The sequence below is a fragment of the Hirundo rustica genome, chromosome 5 (assembly GCF_015227805.2).
Source record: "Hirundo rustica isolate bHirRus1 chromosome 5, bHirRus1.pri.v3, whole genome shotgun sequence".
NCBI lineage: Eukaryota > Metazoa > Chordata > Aves > Passeriformes > Hirundinidae > Hirundo > Hirundo rustica.
In genome coordinates this window covers 47,905,464-47,929,008 of record NC_053454.1, presented here as the reverse complement: position 1 = coordinate 47,929,008, position 23,545 = coordinate 47,905,464, and the positions used below count along the sequence as shown (strand labels likewise).

At 40.0% G+C, this 23,545-nt stretch overlaps 1 protein-coding gene across 2 annotated transcripts in view; it reads right to left on the bottom strand.

The window, feature by feature from the left end:
- GALNT7 (polypeptide N-acetylgalactosaminyltransferase 7) overlaps positions 1-23,545 on the bottom strand; it is a 70,833-nt gene that overhangs the window by 23,750 nt on the left and 23,538 nt on the right. For both annotated transcript variants that reach the window (XM_040065623.2, XM_040065621.2), the window contains exons 2-3: positions 15,220-15,674; positions 744-910 (exon numbers count right to left, since the gene is read on the bottom strand). In XM_040065623.2, coding sequence (XP_039921557.1) covers positions 744-910; positions 15,220-15,674 — 622 coding nt within the window. The remainder of the gene's footprint in view (positions 1-743; positions 911-15,219; positions 15,675-23,545) is intronic.

Genomic DNA, 23,545 nt, shown 5'->3' with positions numbered 1-23,545 from the left:
TTGTAGTTTAAACAGTCTCTTTTCCTCTGTCTCAATTAACTTATATCTCTAGGAGACCACTTTCAGTTCCTCTCTGTATTCGGCCTTGTATTGCATTAATGCTGATGATACCACCATGAAAGGAAAAAAAAAACCAAACGGTATGTTTACATTTATAGAAGAAGTACAGTACATGCATCCTGACTGCAAACCAAGATCAGAATGTAAATTATAAGGGAAGAAGAAAATCTCTGGCCTTATGTTGGTATGCAGGACTCAAAGAAAGGCAGAAATTAAAACATGTTTAAATTCTTAAAAGCTTCCTCTCCTCCATAAGAAACAATAAGCAGCTTAATGTGACATTTAATTAAAAAAAGGATGTTAGAAATGAAAAAGATATTGAAAATTAATCAGAATAATTTGATAGCCTAGGTAGATTTTTATTATAATTAAAAAAAGAGACATCTGTATTCTTATATGCAGTAAAGGAAGCCCATTACTCCTTTCAGGCTTAACTCCTTTGAAACTCTTCAAAGTCAAGAGTAATCTTAAAAAATACTTGTTTTCACAAGAGCTAAGACAAATACTAGCTATTCCAGCTTTCCTCTACATACTACCCAAAAACTGTGGTAGAGAACTCAAAGACTGTGAAGAAGCAATCTTTTCTCCCATAGTCAACTCAAACCATGGCAGATAATAAATCTGGTTTTCAGGAAAATTTAAAAAAAAAATCCCTTTCTACAGGGATTGTGTTAATAATGTACCTTTGTTGCTAAAATCATCAATCAGAACAATTTCTGCCAAGTATTTTCTTGGTGTTCGCTTGATGACGCTGTGAACTGTCCTCATGAGCGTGGACCACCCTTCATTATGGAAGACGATGACAACGCTGGAGGTGAGCAGGTTATCATCATAATGCCAGTATTTGCACCTGTAAAAAGAGTGGATTTTATTAGTTCTCACATCGTGATTTACAGAATTGCTTAACAGCATCCTTGTGCAAATGAAATCTTCGCTGACAGCTATCCTTCAGATTTAAGAGAGACGGGATATAAAAGGTAATGCAGCTTTAGTGCCTCACAGCTACAGATACAAATAAAATAAAAAGAAAAGAAATGAAAAGAAGACTGTCAAGCACAAGTTTCAGACCTGGTCCAATTTCAGTGGGGTAATATACTTCCTATCATTGAACATAGAGACACAGCACTTTTGATTTCAATGGGAAAAATCCTTCATTTTTTCATCTTTCAGCAAATAAAGTCTCTACTGGAGAGATTCTGACTTTTCAAAGACAGCTATCATGTATTAAGAAATTATTAGTGACAAATAAAATCTTCTAAACTTACAGATGCACAAACTTCCCTATTTATAGTCCTCTTTATACAATAAAAAGCTTAAGTGCACAGAAACATTGCTGCTTTGAAAAGAATTACCTTAATCATCAGAGATCACTGGAATTTGTGAAACTACATTCAGCTAAACACGGAAAGAACTCACATAGCAGATCCATAGGTATTTAAAGAGTTTCTCTAGTGAAGGATGCATTTCACTTCTCAATGCATCAATAATAATTTCTCACCTCACAGAAAATTTTAAAAGACTTTGCTAGAAATATACTATTATTTTTTTTTCCCCGTGGGAGAAGAAAATTACAAAATCAAAACAGACCATAACAAAATTTTATCTAATAAGGCATTTTGTTTCTTAGGTGCTCTGTAAGCAACCTCTGAAACAGCACAATCTCTAAAAGTACAAATTACTGACTAAAACCCTCAGCTCGATCGTTTTTCTACCTGGAGTAGCTGCAGCTAATCATAGTTACCAACAAAAAAGTGCTAGACTGGCTGTTTAAAAGCTTCAGGGCACGGATGCCTTCCTTCCACAGACCCCTCTCAAAGATTCCAGCTGACTACAGATTGCACTACTTCCATTTGTAGCACAAGCATTTAAGCTGTCAACAACTTACTTAGCCATCTGCAGAGCTAAAATGAATAGCCTACCTGGGTGTGTTGAGTCGGCCGTGTCAAAGGAAGATTTAATACGTTTAATAACAGATTTATAACAGAACGGTGTTGTTTCACACTTACATTCTCAGTATTAATTTTGGTGATGTGGTTATGTTAAAAGGTAGGAAAACAGGGTGTTATACTTTATACTTTCAATAAAACCAGCCTCCAAGCTGAATGCTCAGGGTTCCCTGTGAAAGGTGGCAGAAGAGCACCTCCTGTCTCAAAGGAGCAGGCAGGAGCTGATGCAGCTTGCACCGTGCTCCTGACAGGCACCTGCAGCAGTTTAGTTAGGAAACTTCTTTGCTTAGTTCTGCATAAAAAGAGAGGGACTGCTACAATGTTTCAGACTGCCTTCAAGGACAAAAAACAAAGAAAACCTTGAAAAATAACTCAAATTTTCTGGCTGCTTATTTTTCCCACTTCCTGCAGTACAGGTTAGTCATCGTTAGGAACAAAATGGTGAAGAGCATAAGAATGAAGGACAGTAAGTAACGCTGCATAATTTAAAAAAGTCAAAGCTATTACAAAAGCCTGAATTGAACAATACATCTATGAACAATTTATAAGCATTTTTTGATCTGTATTCAATACATTTTTGAAACATAAACCCAGAGGTCTAGACAGGCTTTTTGCTACATAGCCAACTTAAATCTCCACAAATCGGGTGTTGTTAATGTGCCATTTGCAAGCAGTGAAGAACTACATTTATATCTCCAGTAAGATCATGCTTTCAGCTTTGTCCAGACACTTTATTTCACTTATTAGACAGCCCACAGACCGACTCATCAAGCCCATAAACTCTGACAGACGGCAGCAACTCCTGTGCACAGTCTTATTTCTCATCTTGAATGGAGAATTAGAGGTTTGAAATACAGTAGTTGTTTTAGATACGCGCAATTAAGAAATGTTTTAATCTCTGTGGCAGTTTTCTTTCAATAAATGTGAATGTTGCTCAGGTATCTGAGCGACAAAAGCCAGTAGCCTCAGCTCTCATCTCCTTCACATCCACAGGGAAGGAAGCAGGGACAGCTTTCCTCAGTGGAGCAGCACTGACATCCAGTGGTTGGCAAACCACATACCAAGAAACGATAAATGGCACTTTCCTTGTGTTTGAAGCTGAATTTTACAGTACAGGTTTCCCTGTAGATTTTAGGCACCAAAAAAAAAAAAAAAAAAAAAAAAAAAAAAAAAAAAAAGACTGAATTTCCAGGAATGCTCTTGATTTTTAAAAGAGAGGGTAAAATAGATATGAATGTTTAGGCGAAAGCTGCAAGCTATTGAAAACTGGCACAAGCAGATTCAAAGTACAGAAGGGTCTGTGACAACGAGGATTTGAATGTTTCAACCTCTAGCTTCATCTCCTGGGTCCTTCATCCCCTTCATCCCACATCTTAGCACAGTGCACTTTCAGGTGCAGCCTGCAGGCCAGCCGTGGCAATACACTATGCACCAAATTAGTAAACAAAAACACTTAGAAAAGGTATTTTGAATTCTTATTGAAAGAGCTGAGAGGATGGCACATTGCAGCAGATAAGCAGGAGTGACAAGGCAGCGTCCTTAGGCCAGGCTTTCCTCTGGACACTTCACGTCACTTTTCCTGAGCCCTGTTAAGAGTTATTGCATGGGGAAAGAGGATCAAGCGTGCACAGATTTATGAAGGGCTGGCAACACCTTCGCTGGGCAGTGCTGCAGGGGAGAGCTGCTCTCTTTGTGCCCCTTTCCTTGGGGAACTCACAGGTGAAAGGAAACATCACCTTCAGATCAGTCCATGAATAAAAACTTTCCATTCTGCAATCAGCGCTGGTACTACTGGGGAAAAACAGCACTGACTCATCCCTGGAGCAAGACGAAACCCTTCAGAAGGCACAGTTGTGATCTAATTGAGAAACAGGGTGAGTAATGTTTTTTCTGTCTATTAGCCTGCATACTTAGGATGTGAATTAGTTCTACTCCCTCTCCACCCCTGGAGGGAACAGCTCTGCTGGAGCCTGTGTCACACCAAGGTCCCTTATCGCTCAATCACAAAGCTGTGCAGCAGCCACAGCAGAGAGGAGTGCTTTTACAGGAGACCCTCTGCACAAAAAGCTGAGCATCTGGGCTGGAGTGCTCTGTGGCTTGGGGAAATTTCTGCTCTTACAGCTTTGTACTCTATTCATTGGCTTGCTCTTAGCACGTCCTGGGGCCCCACAGTGGTGATTGTGGGTACATGGTCCAAGGCTGGGATGGCCACACAGATTCCCTGCTGGCTACCACTGAAGATGCAGGTATAGAGTCAAATTTCCTCGGCTTAAAAAAAGCCAGAAGTGGAGTCTGCTTTTCCTGGAAGAGTAATCCCATCACCAGCAAAAATGCAACAGCTGAAAAAGGAGAACACCTTGACAGCAATTTAAGGGTGAGCCCCATCAGATAGATACTTAGAGGGCAATTTCAGATCTTGAGCCAACAGAAGAGTTTTTCCTGCCATGCTGAACCCCTGACTCTGCCAGTATATCAGCACCTAAGCTTCAGAAGGAGTAAGAGGTATCATGACTGTGCATCAGGACTCTCCATCCTGATACTATTTTCCTTGTGTCAGCTCTCTAACTTGCACCTGCCAAGGACACATCAGTACCCTCTGGATTTTAAAGCACCGTACTTGCGTGCTAAGACCAAAATGTACCAGCACAGATTCCTCCAAGAGGGCAGGCAGTAGTCAAAGAAGCTCCTGAGAAGCTAATCAGTTGTTGCAAGCTGAAGGTCTCTACTATTTATCCTGAAATCATAACCAACATTAAAAAATGGAATTTCTCTTCTTTAATATAGAACTGTTCCCAGTTTTTAACTGTATTTTGAATTTTATTTCTCATTTAAAGTGGTATGAAATTCATAGTTGTATAATTATATTTTAATTGCTTTATAGTGCATGCCTTTTTCTCAACTCTTCAAGACAGTCCAGCACAAGCAAATCCCAAAAATAAGTTAGGAGATTCATTTCATTTTCAGTTTCCTTTTCTAGTAAGTCCCGTTCTTATCTTACAAGGAGATACGCATCCAGCTGATAACATGCTGTTTACATACTTTTAATACTAAATTCAGGGCTCCTTGTTATTTCAAATCACCATTTTATTAAGACTACTACAGTGAACTGAATCTAACCCCTAGGAAAATGGATGGGAATTTTTTTTCACAAAACACCTTCAACTGTTTGCTGACCTACATGGTTGACACCACCAAGGTCATAGCTGAGTGTGGCTGCTTAACACCTGCAAGTCAGAGGGATCATGGCCTAAGTCTAGGCTATGATAGACAGAATAGACAGAAACAGATCGCAGACCTGGGCATTTCTTTTTTGGGATACAACTAAGTAAATCTTACGCTAATAGTGGATTTGTTAGCTATGAAGCTTTGTGGGGCATTTTTGTGCACCAGCAACATCACGATGAGATTATAGTAGCGGACTTACAAAACGGGGGTTCTGGAAGAGAAGTAAACAGACAATCCAAGAAGGATAGATTGATCCGCGGAATAATTTTTTTTCCCTTCGGCAGACAGCGGCAAAACCTCTATTACACACCACCAAACAGCTTAAACCTATGCTGAAACAGCATTTGCTGTTTTAAAAATAGCTACAAGCTTTGTCCATTTCCATTCCTGAAGTAACTTGCAAGGCTATGTGACTACATTTTATTATTAGTGCCCTTGGAAGCAAAAGCCATATCTACTGAACCTCCGAAAGCATCACGATCCAAATGCAGGGCAAGGTTTGCATAGAAACCCAACATCAGCGATAACAAGAGAATGAAAGGAAAAACCTTTGCAATTTTTCTCATCACAAGATTCTAGCCCATACTATTACTTACCCAACACTGAAAAAATTGAAGCAGTAAACACCACAGGGCAGGTAAGCTGGGGTACCTAGGTGGCTAAAATAGGTTCCTTAGGGAAGGGGAAACTCCCGTACAGGGAGAGGGAGTAAAACCCCTCTGCTTTCCTGTTTTGGTTTAAAGGGAAGAAGACCTCACAGCTCTCAAGGCCTTCTGCAGTCTGGTGACACACTGCGGGTATTGCAGGGAGGCTGTGCCTAATTTTGGGTTTATCAAACTTTTACAGGCTTTTCTTAATGTAATAAACAACTAGAAAGAAACTTAAGGCAGTGAGCTCAGTCCCACAGAAATACTGTATTTCCACCATGCCTTGCTCATCAGATATTGAACCTTCGAATTCCTACCCATGCTCGCCTGGACTGCATTGTAACTTGCATCATGCACATTTATTTGAATGCTCTAGCAGAGTACAGTCTGGTTAACGGGAACAAGACAGAGCGTAAGAAGTACATTTCATTTTTTAGTTTCACATTCAGATGACAACTCATTTGACAAAACGATTCCTCCATGTGCCCCAGAATTTCTGTGCTGCAAGTTGGCACCTGGAGGGTCACACGAACAGCTGCAGGAAATCGCTCACACTCTTCCCTGCCCTTCCACTGAAGTCAAGGTTTAAGTCAGAATTTAAATATACTCCAGGGGCTATGCTATATATATGTTTTTGTTGAGTAAGAGGTCATGTTCAGAGCTTGGTCATCTCATTTCAGACGCACACACAGAGAGGTAAGTAAATTCAACTACGGATAACACACCTGGTGCCTCCTGTCAACTGCTCTGTACTCTTTGGGTGAATTATTTCTCCCTCAAAACTTAACATTTGAAATGCTATCAGCCAACACTAAAGAGACAAAGGATCCATTTTCTCTGCAGTTTTCATTACTGGGACCTGAAAGGTTAACAGAAAATGCTGGGTTTTCCTTTAAGGCGAGTGCCTGGAATTTAAATCTTTCCTGACCACATGAGATGTTCTCACAATACATGCCTAATTACAATTTAAAAATTGGGATTATTTTTTTTTTTTTTCCCCTCCAGGAGTCTTGTCAGCAGTAAGGCAGCTGATAATCTGCAGTGGAAAGCTAGCCTTCTTGATTTAGTGTGACCACTATAATTCACCTGATTCTCAACTCCAGCTCTCACTGAGGTGCACAAAAATTTATGTGCACATTATAGAACTAGTTTTCTTTGTTACAGAACAGTTCCAGTGTATTATGTGCCATTGGAATAAAAGATTTTCCCAAGGTACCATGTGAAATGAAACTAAATCCCTAATGTTTCATTTCCAATGATATAGATACCAGAAGTAATTACTGAAATCCTTTTTCTTGTAACAGTATCAAATTTGTAATTTGTAAAGTGCTATAATTAAGGAACTAATCGCATTCCTGAAGAAAGCAGGCCCCACTCCAGAGCCTTTGTATTCAATCTTCTTAGTTACAACAAGATTGACTGGACAAGTAACTACTTACTGTAAGAGAACATATAAAATTCACGTTATTTGCCCAGAGTAATAAGACTGTCCATTTCTAATGAGGAGCCAAGACTCATCTGCCTTATTTCATACCCAGAGTCAAAGCTAAAGATTTTGGTATTTTTTTACTCTGGTCTAGCCCTAACAATTTTCTATACAATTCAGTATTTTTAATAGCATTTGGACCATAAAAAGAGTCTAAGCCTGTACCATCAAACCATGATAGGAAAAATATCTTTGCTACTAGCATTGCCTTGCTATCACACAGATATGCATGTATGTATTCTTAGTGAAGTCAGAAGTCTATTTTTGGCAAGAATTCCCTCCTTTTTTTAATACTAAAAATAACTGAAAAATAAAACAAACACTTCAAAACTGCACGTGCAATTTTTTAAAACAAGCCATTTCTCATTCCCTTTTGTTTTATAAATGACCTGCAAAAACAGTTGTCCAAAAATACATTTCTGTATGCACACAACATGCACACAACTCAAGCAAGGAAGAGTCACCTTTTCAGGTTTTTCAACAAAAGCTCATTGCCCATTGTTCTGTTTAAAGTCAAAGGAGACCTGTGGCAACAGATCCAATTATTCAAGCACAGATTTGTATGGCCCAGGGGCTATGCCCTGTAACAGCAATAATGCCCTTATAAAGGAAAACTCAAACTAGATAATCCACAGAAGGAAAAAACACTTAAAAATATTTATTCTACCGCAATCATACTGACAGATGTGTGTGGGTGATGCAGCTGAAATTCTGGCTCACTCTGGTGAATAGAGAGCAGCTATTTATTGTCATACTGAAAAAAAAAATCCAGCAAGAGATTAATTTGTCTCATGCCATAAACATTAATGACGTTTCCTCTCCCAGTCAAACTATTCCGGATAAAATTCCTTCAACGCTTGTCAAAAGAAGCTGTCAAAAAAAATCTAGCTTAAATAAAGTCATAAGACTAAAACCTTCTGGGTCAGTAAGAATAATTTGTAAGCAAGTCTTCCATGGGCTGGAAAACATATCAAGCCTGAGCAAAGCATGTTGAGCTCTAATCTTTCTTTCAGCCAACACAGTTAATTGCCTTGGCAATTAAATGAAATCTGATCAGCGCCACGAACATCCTTGGCTTAAGGGCTCTACAGTAGCGCAAGTTTATTAAGCGGAGAAACGGAGTTTCATAGTGCATCGCCTAAAATATACTGTAAGAAAATGCTTCTTGACTTCAAAAGTGCAATAAGCATGTTTCAGACCCAGCAAAATACAGGAATGAAAATGGCAGGTGTGGACTGGAGTATTCTACTGTGAATGTGGACTTCAAAAAGGAAACCTTACACCGATGCTTAGTGCTTTTGAGCTACTAGTATAAGAACAGGCTACTGCAACTAATGCATCATCGATAAGCATTTTTTAGAAATGCTGAATACGGATTCCTTGGAACGTCTTGCACTGCTTTGGTCTTATCTAACCAGGCGTAGCTCCTGTGAGCCATACACTAAACAGCCTCTTCTCAGAGCTCTACATCTGTGGTCATCAATGGTTTTGTCCATCAGGCAGATTTCTCTCCTTTTTTGATTCTTCCATGCATTATTTGTGTCTCCTTATATCTGCCATAGAAAGTTAATGATTTTGGGTGCTACAACTTTGTCAAAAAGGGCCCAAGAATGGCATCTTTTAGGACAACCCCCCAAAACACAGGAGCCATCCATTCCCACATGCAGTAAGTCAAACAGGCATGTTAGAAAACCCACGTGGCTGCACCAAGAACTCCAGAAGGTAGAGTAGGGAAGGTAGAGGCATGGACTGGCTACCTAGAAGGAGTGTAGAAATATTGCCTGAACCAATGAAGAGAGCATTAAAGGCAAAGCTTTGTAGAGTTGAAATCCTTAAGATGGAAGAGGCGACAAGAAGGGCTTGTAAGCGTAGAGAAAGACTAAAGAAAACATGAGTTTACTGATAAAAGAGATTAAATTTTGTGTCAAAGGACACAAAAAAGACCGAGACACTCAACATCTGATTTCCTTGACTGTTGACTTGCAAGGTTTGCTGTCACACCTCCCAAGTCCCTGAGTCTAGGGGCAGCCTGCAGAAGAGAAAGAATATCCACCACAGAGGTGAGTCAGAGACCACACCCCTGGACGTATCACAGCAAATGCGATACACACAGCACAAGTCCATGAGACTGGATGGATGGCACCAGAGGGCACTGAAGAAGTTTGTGATGTCATGGTAACATCATGCTCTACCATATTTACAAGGTCCTGGTGCTTGACAGTGATTTCCTGAGGACTGACTAAAACAAATTCTTGCCCACCTTCAAAAAGCAGGATCCAGAAAACAATGACCTTGAATTCATTAGCCGGATGAAATTTTTGGAACGGATTAACTTTTGTTAACTTGAGTCCATGAAGGACTGCCTTCTGCTAGAATAAATCAAAGCCACTTTACTAGAGTTTAAATGTGCCAAGGATTGTTTAGGATAAGGACAAGGGGAAGCCATCAGCAGAACCACACAGAAGTACTGGATGTCCAAGGAAGACTCAGAGAGCACCTGTCCATGGAAGAATCATGACGTGTATGGAAGAGTCAGAGCATCTGACAGAACAGAAGACACAGGGAGGAGAGAGCTCCTTTTGAAAAGGGGGACTGTGAAGAATGGAAAGACAGCATGATTAAATACCAGATGCTGTTAGCAGTAAGATGTATGTTCTTTAAATGCAGAGGGTGGTGTGCAAACAAGGGAAACAGAAATGAGCATTAATTCAAGCTAAGTGTATGTAAATAATAAGATAAAGAGAAAAACCCCAAAACCCAAGTTAGAGAAACAGCTTACTGAAGTATGAAAGCTGCTATTGAAATATTTTTTTTCAAACACCAGAAGTAGGATGCCTGCCAGAAAGTCTGCTGGGCTGCTGATACATGATCAAAATGAAAAGAGACCACTTCAGAAGCAGGAAGGCTAAATTAAGCATTTCCGTTGAACTCTTAGCAGTGCCCAACGCCAGACACCCTGAGAAGAGAATAAAAGAAAGGGCAAGTACACAGTGATATTTTTTACTAACTTCAGATAATCTGCATGATAGCTCCTGCTGGAATTTTCTGCCATGAATAGCCTAATTGCCTTTTTTAAAAAAATAAACCCAGTATTTCCTAAACAATGTAACATGAATTGACAAACTATTGTAGTGTACTGCTGACTCCAGTCTTGTTATCAAACAAACGAACACACAACACCGATTTTTATCAAAGGGCTCTGGGGTTCTAAAGAATTGCAGACCACTGACTTCTATGTTGAATAGAATCTAGTAATAAATAACAAAATTAGTAAGCCATAGATACAGCTTTTGTGGGAAAAAAGCCATACCACAGAAAAATATTATCATCTTTTGAAGAAATCAAAAATTATGTGGACATGAGTGAGGCTATTAATAGAGTAACTGAATTTCCAAAGCATTTGATGAGGTTCTCTGCTTTCTTTACAGGCACAGTTCTTCATTGAAGTACGGCAGATCTTTTAGGCTAATAACCACTAATGTCTATTCATAGCAAATTGCAAACAAGTTTGTGACTTTAGCAGCATAAATTACTCTGCTGGGAGCTAAGCAATCCATCTCCTCTTCCAGGTCATTTCTAAACAATAGGAAAGTTCTTGGTAGTTGCAATTAAAATTACTATAAACAGCTGCAGAATAATTCAAGAACACTATCAAGGAAAGGAGCCAGCAGGAGAGCTCAGTGCAAGTGCAAATTATTATATATGGAGTGTTAGACCACTCAGTGCATATTCTCAGCAACAGATCCTAAACTCAGCATTACCACTGGCGGAAAAAAAAAAAAAGAGTTAAAAAAAATCTTGGAGTTGAATGTGGATAGTTTTTCAGAATTTTAGCTCAGAGTTAATGAAAAGGGAAATAAAATAGCAAGAACAATAAAGATGCACATGAAACATTTATAATAGCAACTCCATGACGCTATCTCTGATATTCCTGTATCACAGGGCAGCAGAGTCACAGATCCACATAACAGTATCTGTGTCTGGGAAAAATGGTTAAAACAAGCACCACATTCTGCAGTCACTGACTCAGGATGTCATTAATTTCAAGACTATAAATGCATTCAAAAGACAAGTCTGTGCACAAAAAGAGTTCTCTGAAGCATGACAACCCTGTTGCGATTTTTGGCTCCAGTGTCCCAATGCACTGGTTGCCAGGAATGAACGCTTATCCATTCTTGTATGTTTTCTCACCAGCATATGCTTTTGGCCAGAGCTAAAGTTGTCAAGAGAAACAATCACTGGTCAGACCCAGTATAGATGCATTTCTTAAAATTAAATTTTATTTTAAAGTACTCTGGTCAAATGGATCATTATACTGGTTAAACAACTCAATTGTTGTTATTCCTAGCAGCAATTCTCCACAGTTATCTCTTGGTTTTGTTTTTTTTTTTGAGAGGACACACACCTTGTTGCCTGACAGCATTCATCCTCAAACCTAGGTCCCTTTTTTATTTCCTTAGTGTAGTGTATTTATGTTGGATCAAAATAATCCAGAAAATGTATCACTGTATATTAACTTCGGCTCTACCTCTGTGCAGACTCCCGAATACAAAAAAACTAGAATTCAGGGAGCAATTAAATTAATATCCTTCTTCCCAAAAGCTCACATCAATTTTATTGCAGGTTTGCTAGGAAGCAAGGATAATGTGTAAAATCCAATATAGACGACTGGTCTTAAGGGGCTGCCACATATCAGAATGATAAAAATAGATCCAAAAAAGGTAAAAATCACCAAGTTTAAAGGAAAAATTTCTTCAAGCTACTGTACAGAGGTTTAGGCAGGGCCTGCTAAGCCTGCCCTACTTCTTTGCTGCTAGAAATAAGATGGAAAACAGGTATTTCTCTACCATAATCCAGTTTATGTTCCCCCTGGCCCTCTTGCAGAGTGCTGAAAGACTGCAGTGAGATGAGCCATCTTCTAAATTTTGTACACTGACTTTTACGTATTCCTATACATTCTTGATTTTTTTTAAACCAAACTTACGACTTGTCATATGTCAACACAAGTGCTGGGCATTAACACTGAAACATATTGTTTAAAATCCATAAGCCAAGAGTATGTGGTACAGGCAAAACGGAAATATTCTGATGTACCTGACAAAGAACTTCAACACACCATCCAGTGTCACTCCTCTCTACAGGATACAGCAAGAATTAAGGCTTTTCACAGCAGCTGAGACTGCCCAGAATCACCAGCAAAGTTCCTACTGAATCAATAAAGGCAGCTGGCAAATCATCCTGGCAACATGTCAGACTACAAAGTCAAATCCAAACACAGCAGAATTGAATCTCCCTTTACTGGCATTTCTTTCCTCTTCTCCCTCCAGCAGGGACAAGCCCTGAGGCTACATGGCTTTTAAGCTGAGAGAGACAGTTCTTGCAGCACTATTTCACTCTTGCTAGCACAGCCTGGGAAAGCATTTGGCATACTTCACTGAACAAACCTGACTGCACATGGTAATGCTTCAAAATTCTGATGCTTGAAGAAAAAGAGGGCTGAAGGGAGGTCTACCTTTCTATGAACAAATAATTCAGACTTTACTGGAAAGATTTTCCTCAATTAGCAATGCCAAGATACTATTAACAACAACAAAAACATGACTCTATTGCTCTTTGGTAGGATTAAGGTGAATGTTGAGTGGCCTTACCAGCCATAAATGTCCTTTTAAAGAGTTCAGTGAGGGAGGAAAATAAATGGTGCGTCCAATAGGTAATCTGCTACCTTTTGCTGCATTTCTCTCTGCTCTTGGGGAGCGAGCAGGAAAGTCAGCCTGTGGGAGCCTGAAAGCATATAGGAATATCAGCCAATCTCACACTGCTTCCCCTCTTCTCTGCTCCCAGGAGACACGCAGAAGCTATAAATCTTCAACCTACTTAGGCAATTGCAAGCATCCCAAATATTCAATACATAAAGTGAGGGATATAATGTTGCCTGAAAGATACCTTTTGTTCACATTGTTTTTTCATGCTATTTTGTTTGCTTCCTTAGAACATTAAATACTAAAATATAACTTTGATTTGAGCTGCTGGCTTTGACCTCCACGAAGGCTTATCTACAGCTGTGCTTGAAGGAAATGGTTTCTAAAATTCATCTTTTCATGGCTGTCTCTCCTCTCCCTCAAAGTATTTAATAATTTTTGGGAATATCTATTAATGTCCTCGAGAACAGCAGACAAATTCTGAGATTACTCTAAAAATACTTCAGGAAGCTAGAGGTGTGGAACTATTTGAGAGATTTCGTATGCTCTCTGATGCCCTCCACCTTGAGAAAAATGAAGGGGAGGGAGTGCTTGAGTTCTGCTGCCAAAGACATGGCAACTCACCTGGGCAGAGGCAGCCCAGTCCCACCTGCATGCGACACATTGCCACCTCTGCTTTGCTGTCCTTGCAGAGCGCAGAAATGCTTCAGCAGAAGCAGCAGTGTAGGAAATAACACCCTAAAAAGAAAATGCTGACGTACACAGGTTACCCAGAACATTTCTTCCCTTTCAGAAAAATCTCTTCAGTACAATGGACCAACTTCTAAGCACAGCAAAGAAAGAAAACCAAAGTGAATCCCCAGGAGAGCTGGCACTTCCTTGCCACCAGGAGCAGACAGGCATGGTCCTCTCCTCTGACTACCAGCAAGTGGAAAACTTCAGTAAGTTACCTGAGGAACACAGCACAAAGGAAGCTAAATGCTGCACTCCACATGCTTCATTTGCTTTCAATGAGTGCACACCACATAGCAAATTCAAGCAGCTACACACGCATGTGAGTCAGACCCACAGCTGGCCAGTTCTCTCCGACCTTGCAAAATGAAGAAAACACCCACCATAAAAGGCCAGAGCAGAGAGAGCCCCAGAAACCAGTCAATGTACCACCAACAGATCATTCACAGCTGGAAACATACGGCCCAGAGACTGGCATTCAGTCCAGGGATCAGCACAGCTCCATTGCTGGGGACAAGGGGGAAGTGAAAACTGCAAAGTACTTAACATCATATCTAACTTCATACATTGCCCACAAAACCTCAACCAAAAACCAGACTAAAAAATACCCTACCATTAAACCTGTTTGCCCAGAAACATGTCCCTAGCTGATATTTAACAAGGAAAATTATATCAAATGCAGATTAACCTGAGAGCAAGATTGGCTTCAACGTGTAACAAAAGTCAGAATAGACTGTAAATCTGCTAGCAATTCTTGAGCAAATGTTAATAACTTTCCAGAATTTTCCCACAACAAACTAGACACCCTTTCAGCAAGTAAATAAATGGGTTTTTCCAAGATTCCTTTCCTCTTTAGGGCAAATGCAGTGAGAAACTGTTGGAAGACTGTTCCAACCATCACTATGGGAGACCCATACTTCCGTTTCTGCAGGTAATTGGGCAGTGTTATTTAAAGAGACATACTGTTCTCTATTTATGCTCCATTTTAAAAGCATCAGGGTAAATCAAAACTGAATGAACTAACTAGCATAGGCATGTCTAATAAAGATAATGCCTCCTTCTTGAAGATAAATCTTAAAAAGCTATGGATTAAGAAAAGATATGACAATTAAGACTACGGCTAGACACAGAACACAAATACATTCAATCAGACATTAAAACAGATGACTTCAGAGATAAATCACTACAGCTTAAGTATTAATGGAATGAATCATTGCAACAGCATTAAGAAGAGTATATAGAAACACTTATAAAATATTATTTATTAGGTTACTTAAGGCTTCTTGTACTGTAGGCATGAGTGCTGTACTATACCACGTTTCCATATATTCTTCTTAATGCTGTTGCATCAGTTCAGCTATATGGAAAGCAAATAACTGAATCCCATAAAACCAGAACTAAAAGAAAATAAAAGGTTTGCTTACTCTTCTTGACGCAAGTCATTAACGCTCCGATCTAGCGAGATCATATCACTAGCCACCATATTAAACCCAAACTCTTTAATGCTGGCTTGAACGGATTCTTTGTAATCTGGTCCCAAAACATATGGCTTCGCTTCCTCTCCAGGGCCACCAACAACTCCATGAGGCTCAGGCTCTTTGGGTTCAAAATTACCAAGGACTCCAGGTCGTAACACAGGATCTGGGTATACAAATGTCTGAGGTTTAAATGTGAGATACTGCCTCTGGACGATGTTTTGCTGCTTGTTATCAACACCATGATGATTTTGTTCATTTTTTGCCTTATTTTTCCTTCGAATGGATTCCAAGTCCACTTCCACACCTTCAACATGAGGCCAAGGTACCACAGGTTTGAATTTCTCATTTCCTAGTCCATGGTCTCCTTTGTTTGGCAAGGGTCTGTTGGCTTCTTTGTCATCCTGTATACACACACAGAGAAACAGCAGACCACATCAATTGATGATCCTTTATTTATTTACATCCAGTAGCTTAATGCACTAGGAGTTGGTACTAAATGTATGTTGAGCAAATATGGAGAAGTCTCTGTTGAGGGGCTCAATGAACACTTTTTACTAAAGCTACTGACTGCTGGAGAACATCACCAGCTGTTGTCCACACTTACCTTGGTGAGCTGGTCCTGGAAACGACCGAATGCCCAAAGCATTCCCAAAGACCAGGCATCCATGTAGGACATGTTCACCTGAATGTATAGCTCAAACTGATGTGCAAGGGGCACTGACAGAGCATTTTAAGAAGGAGAAGGTGACATGGAGGCAAACAGCGCCACAGTCCACAGCACAGCATCCTTGGTCCCACTGTTGGACAGGGGTTGTTGTTTCTGAGGTTTATATGGCTCAGACCTCTGCAGGGTCTCAGTGCTTGACAGAAACAGCCTCAGCTGGGAAAGAGTGCTGTAACTGTGAGCAGTGTGGCACACTCCTCCACGGCAGCTGCGAGTCACATATCATCCCTGCCCTCCATACACACTGCCGTCCCCCCGGCTCGCTCCCACCAGCTCCTCCCTCTGCTGCAACAGCTTATTTACAGCTGGGAGGTGACACTGATGGCATGGGGACAGCAGGCAGAAATGAAATCAGCTGCATGGACACAGGCAGACCTGCCTGGGGAGGCATGCTGGGGCTGAAGAGAACTGCCACGGCCACTGGCATTTCCTGCATCCTTGTTTCAAACAATTTTACTACACTCCTCCCTCTCTCTGCACCAAGAAGTTTGAAGTTCTCACTGAGAAGAAAGGCTGGCATTTTGAAAACTGCTCAGCATTTTCAGTGATCTGTGAGGTTGGTGGGGTTAGAACAAGGGTGGGTGATTTTGGAAGACTCTAGACAGAAAGGCTTTGAAGTGCCTGAGTGTGAAGTCTCCAGAATACAACAGCACCACCCATGAAAGCACTCCAAAACACACAGTCACAACTTTTTCCACTACTACTGTCCAAGAGTATGACAGGGAAACGTTGCTGAATGTTCAGACTTGCTGCTAAAATTGTTTATTTGTAAGCAGGACAAATGTTAAGTCATTCAGAAATCTGCACGAAACAACACACATTTTAGCAATCAAAGTCTCAGAATCAAACAAAATTTTGAAATCAGAAGGATGCCACCCATTCAAACCTGCTGAAGGCAAGGTTCACAGCGAGATGGGGTTTCTCAGAGGCTTGTCCAATCACACCCCTCTACCCAGTTTCTCAGGACAACCTGTTCCAGTTGCTTGACCCAGTGAAGGTTTTTTCCCCTCGTACCTCAGTAGAAGTTTCTCATATTGCACCTTGTCCTTTCAGTCTGCACCCCTCAGAAGATTTTATTTCCATTTGCTCTGCAACTTCACTTTGTAGGGTGAAAAGATGCAATTAGGTTCCCCATTAGACTTTTTTCCAGCCAAACCCAGTCTCCCTAGCAGGTCTTTGCTAGGTCCTCTGCATCTGTGAACATCTCTCCTGTGTTGGGGCAGTGTGGGAGGAGAAACCACAGGGAGTCCCAGACAGCTAAGCTCTTTCTAGGGCATCCACCCATAATGAATTCTGCCTTTACTGCAACAAGGGTACAAAGCTGACTCATGTCCCTGTTCAATTAAACCACATAATACTTCCTACTACATGACACTATTTTCCTCACATCATTTCATGTAAAAAACCTTTGGAAAATAAGAAATATACAGTATATAGTATTTCTTGGTTAACATGGTAACAGTGGGAGTCAGACAGACTCCAATTCAAAATAAGGAGTTTATTCGAGAAACTTTCTGAGTCCTCTGCTACAGTTTAAACAGGGAGGACATACAACATGCAAAAGTGTTACATTATTTTTCCATGTTACATGTTCTTCCATCATCATTTTTTCGGGAACTCAAAAGTCAGTGGTAGAAAAGGGAAGTTTAAGGGCATGTGAAAAGGCATATTTTGCAAGAAAGTCAAAGGCTGTCATGGATCTAAATAAAGCCCTGAGAGGACTTTTGAAGAGAGCATCATCTCACGCTTACCCTGGAAATCAAAAGGAAGGCTTTGCCACTAGACTGTCAGAACACTGCTGAGCCCTCAGCTCACATCTAATTCCTGCTCTGAGTGCGGAGGCAGCTATAAAAGCCAACAAAACAGTCAGCATCATCAGGAAGGATGCTTAAAGAGAGCATAATTTTGACTACATAAAATTTGATGCATTCATGTATTCAGTAATATTTAGTTCTGGTCTCCAGATCTCAAAAGGAGTCAGAAAGTGCAGAGTAGGGTAAACAAAATCAAGGAGAAGGTTGAAAGGTATCTTGAGATGAAAGACCAGAAAGGTCACTCATCTTCCATCTCCAAGACCCTGTACTTTGGAGATGTGATGGCTGAAGGGTATATAACTGAATTTTAAAAAAATCATGGAAGTCATGGATAAACGCAGTGGAAACCCACTGTTTACTGTGATGGATGAGAGGTCCACAGGGGGACTGTACAAGAGCTGTGAGAAACCTCCCGAAATTTTGAATTAAACAGCTGTAGATGCTGGAAGAGTCCAAAGGGAAATCCGAATAGAAAGTAGCCAGGTTCACACACTGCCATGCTCAGTCACCACCCTGGATCATCAGTCTCAATCAGACAGGAATTTCTTGTTCCCTTGGTTTGTGTGGAATCAAATAACCTCTCATTCCATTCCCTTTACCTATAAAACAGTTATGAGCTTCCACTTTGCCGATTCTTCGACCGAAGCATCACGCTTCTGAAAGGAATTTGCTTATTTTGCTGCTGTCAGAATGATGACTTATCCTTTATTACAGTTAGCCTCATTATAACTGTCATGCACAATTTGCATTATAATGCATTTCTCAGTAGCTCCCTTCTACGCACTAAATATATTCCGTATTTGCTGGCCCGGAAAAATATTGCATAAAACAAGGAAATTACACTTAAACACATAGACACACTCATTGACCCCATTCCTCCAACATCTAAGCACAGAGGACAAATAAGGTAGAATGCATTAGTTGTGGGTTAACCCCTGCAAGCAGCTCATCATGACACCGCTGCTCACTCCTTCCTCCCTACCCCTCGACACATAGCTAAAACATAACAATCACATGGGATGCTATGAAGAAATTTAACTTAATCTCAGCATTTGATGGACATTAAAAAAATAGAAGAGGAACTAGCAGTGTTTAAGTGCATGGTTATTTCTCCACAGATAAATGAGACAGGGATTTTCCAAATACTGTATGGAAAAAAAGCAAAGTCAAACCATAATCAAAGAACTACTTCAGTCATCATATAAATCACAATGCCTTAGTTAGAAACTTCTAGGGCTTCATCTCTCTTTTATGAATTATGACCCACACCCCCTATATAAAAAAAAATAATGACATATCAAAAATCTGAAAGGATTTTTAATCAGTGTTCCTCACCAATTACAAGTCTGGCTCAGGTAAAAGTAGTCATAATACAACAGTTAAACTGGAAGGCATGCATATAAAAAAAAGATAAACCACAACAACCTTTCTCAAGTGGCAAAAAAAGATGGTCTGAAAGTTATTTTAAAAGCTTTGAAAGAGACAGTAACAGCAAAGTGAAGGGAGGGCTCAGAAGTGAGCAAAGCATACATGGGAATACAGCACTTCTAGGTTGTCCAAAAATAAGGGGAGAGAAGCAAAACCTGAATTCTCTCATATCTGAAGACTAATAACAAAACCGACAAAATCTCATTACATCTTTATAAAAAGGGCACATAATACAGAAAAAAGCTTTTCCCACAGATCGTTATTTTTTCCCACAGGGTTGGACCTAGGATTTCCTGCCAGTGTCCTAGATCCAGTTTGGTGCATGCTTCTTTATTTTTTGAATGTTTTTTTCACTCCTTAGAGAAATATGTATGAGTAACTGCAATGGGTGCTTCCGAAAGAGTGACATGATATAAATACAGTCACTACCTGACTTGTAAATAAAAAAAGGGGGTTATTCATTATCATTTTACTTCACAAATTAGGTGCCTTATTGCAGAAGACAGGAATGCAGCTGAAGGCATAGAAAACATGACTATTTCCCTTTGAAAACAGGCCTATAAATTACACAAAGTAAAAGGAAAGTTCGTGAAAGGTCTTAATAAGGCTGCAAGATCAGTAATCTGGTAGGAGGGCTGGAGCTGTAGCTGGCAATAAAACTGCCAATTTGAAAGTTGCACAATCTGCTTTTCTTCAATAACTAGTAGAAGACTGGCAACTCCCTAAAACTGTCTGTGAAATAATGTCTGAAAAAATTGATTTTAGAAAAGTGGATTTGTTTCAGAATTTTCATTTGAGAACTTCAGAATAAATAAAATATGTAATGATTCCCTTAACACAGTCATCTGACTCTCAAAGGGTTCCATCCCATAAAACTTCATACCTCCCACCCCTGCCATGGTAGCCTCCATTTGAGCAATTTGAAATTATATCTACTGCAGGACCAGCTGCAGACCAAAAGCACACACAAATGGAAAAACACCAAGCTTCTCAAACAAGGCTAAAGATCTACAGCACTTCTGCTATAGCTTAAAAAATACTAAAAAAAAATAAAGCCTTTTCAATCACTACAACTTTTTGCACAAAAAGTCTGTTTTAAGCTCCACATGCAGCACTTCTCCTAAATCATATTTTGCTAAACCTTCCATCAAACAATTTCGTCACAAGACGACCCTGTTGACTCAGATTAGGGCTAAAGTTGGACCATGAGAGTTCTTTCATCAGATAGGAGCAACGACATTCAAGCTACCTGGCTTGAAAGGCCATTTGCTGTCACAGTGCCTGGGCAAAACAGCCTCTATCCTGCTGTGACTCCTCTCGGTGTATTTCAGAGGCATGCCAAAGGTGATGGAATGCACTTACATGCTCAGTAGCTCCTACAGTGACTTTTAAAACTTTGGAAAATTAGAACAGATCATTTATGAGAACTGTAGAAACACAGAGAAAAATACAATATGATGCTAAGTTAGAGAAAACTTTTGAAGATTAAAAATACATGCTTGTAAAACTAACAGATTGCTAAATCCCTCCATTGCATGCTTTGTGGAACCCAAGTGAGAAACTGTGCTGCTGATGGTGTTTGTCACCAGCAGTTTCTGGAAAATATAAATCTGTAAGTTACACTCTTATGCTCACAGTTTCCCTCAATTTGGACATGTACTGACAATAGGGAAGTCCATTATGCAGTAAGTGCTACCTCTCCATAATAGATTTCTGCCCCCTTGAATATCCTAGGAGAAATAGAACAAACTTAGACATGACCAATTCATATCTACCATCCTGGAATAAATTCTGGTACACAGGACTACCACGGCTATGCAGCTTTGTACCACAAACACATTGCGGTGATGGCATCTTCAAAGATCAAGTAATCTAATCCTACAAGACAAAAACCACATCTATTATTTTTTGGAGTCTTCAGCACGAAAGTTGGTCAGAAGCCACTTATGAATCACAAAGTCCAAACAACTAAAAAGAATTTTGATGATACAGACAAGCAAGCATTACACTATATGCATATTTACATATTTATAGATATGTATCTATAAATGTTCTACTCACTAAAAAATACATAACACTGAAGTGTAAATGAGGTGCAAGGGCCACAACCAGCTTTGGAGAAATGAGTGTTGAGCAGTACTTTTATACTGATGTGTTTTGTACTCCCACCTATATCTGAGGAATGGCAAATAAAATGTTGTGGGTTGGTTTTTATTTTTTCTTTTTTTTGAAACTTAATTAAAAAAAAAAAAAAAAAGCAGGGTGATTTCCTTCTTCACCTGTTTCCTAGATTTCACAGCATCTAACAAGTTGATTGACATGTGATACCCTATTCATGGCCCTGTACCATCCTTTATCCAACTTGTTATTTTTTAGATCCCACATAGCTCTTTGAGAGGAAACAGTTTTGCCGTGAATAGATACCTGTAATAAAACCGCTAGTCATCAGCATCGAGCGAAATCCCTTTCCCACTCCCTCCTTATGTCCTACGTGATAAGGCAGAACTGGACAATCACCAGTACATATACTTCTACAGCACAGAAGTTACTGAGTTTTTGGTAGATGTCAGCAGACATTAACACTGACTCAACCCACTCAAAGAATAATAACGTAGCAGTACTTTTGAGACCCCAGATTACCTGTGCTAGCAAAGGTGAAACAATTTAGTGCGAAGTAAGATCAATGATTTTTTTCTATTTTAGAATCAACATTTCTGAGATAGGAGAGCACTGCTTGTGGAAAAGTGGCATGTCCAAAAATAAGAAGAGCATGCAGTAAAGGAGAGGAACTGCTTGTAGAGATGTGAATTTGATAACAGCTTAATGTTCTGCTATAATGAAGGAGTTCAACAGAATTTAGCATTCAAGTTCCAAGTGACTTGCATTAATCTACATGAGCCTCTGTATCACTGATTCCAATTAATGGATAAAAATAACCTCTTGTTATCTAGTAATGAGTCTAAAAACTAACAGTATTCACTAACATCTGAGGTCACCTCTGCTGGTGTTTGAACCTGTGAGTTCAAGAAAGACACTGAGGAAGATAAGGCTTAGCTAATCAACTTTATTTCATTTTTTGAATGGTTGCTCCATGATTTTTTGAATGGTTGCTCCATGAGTTCCCTGGCCAAAAAGACCAGCTAGCTCTTCCTGTCTCCTTGGATACCATCTACTTTGTCATGGCAGAAGCATTCAGCTAGGACAGTGACTTCAGGCTAATGCTGCATACTGCCATGGTCTGCAGCCAGCATTTCACAAGGCATAGAAACTGGTATCCAGCTAGGGAAGCCCTCAGATAACAAATACTCTGGAAGAAGGAAGAATACCTATTTTCAGCTGAAATAACCTGATTTCTTGGTTATTTGCCTAACAGAAGGGAATATAATCAATCCTGAGCTTCACCTGTTTACGCAGAATACCTTGTTTAAAAACACATACAAATCTGCACGTCAGTATGACACCCATTTAAATGAAATTGTTCTGTTGTGAGATTATCTTTCACTTGCAAAGGGAGATACTTCTGTCATCCTCTTTGGTCTTGCTGTGTACGTATCATTTAAAACTCATGCAAAGTAATGCAATCCTGCCACAATTCCTCTTTCAACTTGCACTGCTTTAACCCCTGACCTTGCTCCCCTCTCCCTCTCCCAATGACACTGGTCTCCCAGAACTTACTGCTGGATATGTCTCTCCTGGAGTCTGGATATTCCACAAATGCAAGTGTCACATTCCTATGCTTCTGCTCCAGACTGAGCAAGTTCCTTTACTTTGGGAAGTCCAGATACCTTCAATGAAAGCAGAGACTACCCAGAGACTGGCCAGAGTATTTTGTGCCAGATTCAGTCTCTTACAAGCGATGCCATTGGTTACGCAAAACTTGCAAACTTCACTCTCTCACCTTCAGGGAGATTTAAGAGTACAAAAATGACAGAACATGGCCTGTACCTTACTTATTTTACATGAGGCCTCCTTAGGAGAGGTGCAGTACTCCTCAAATTCCTGTGTGACAAGCAGTTTCACAATTAGACTCTGCCTGACTGAAAGCAAGTAAAAATAAAGACAGTGAGTGCTTTAGAACAAATTACTATAAAATAAATAGCAGTCTTAATGTCCTCATTTTCACTAGCACTCAGTGCTTGCAGAATATTGAACCAGCACTTAAACCTACCAGTCTCCTTCCTCATTGCTTGAGATCCAACTCTTAATCAGTCTTTACACATCCCACCCTGCCATTCCTGGTCCTGTCACACTTCCCCTGGTCCCATCTGTAGTTCAACAGTCACAGTGTGTTAAAGAAGCCTTGACA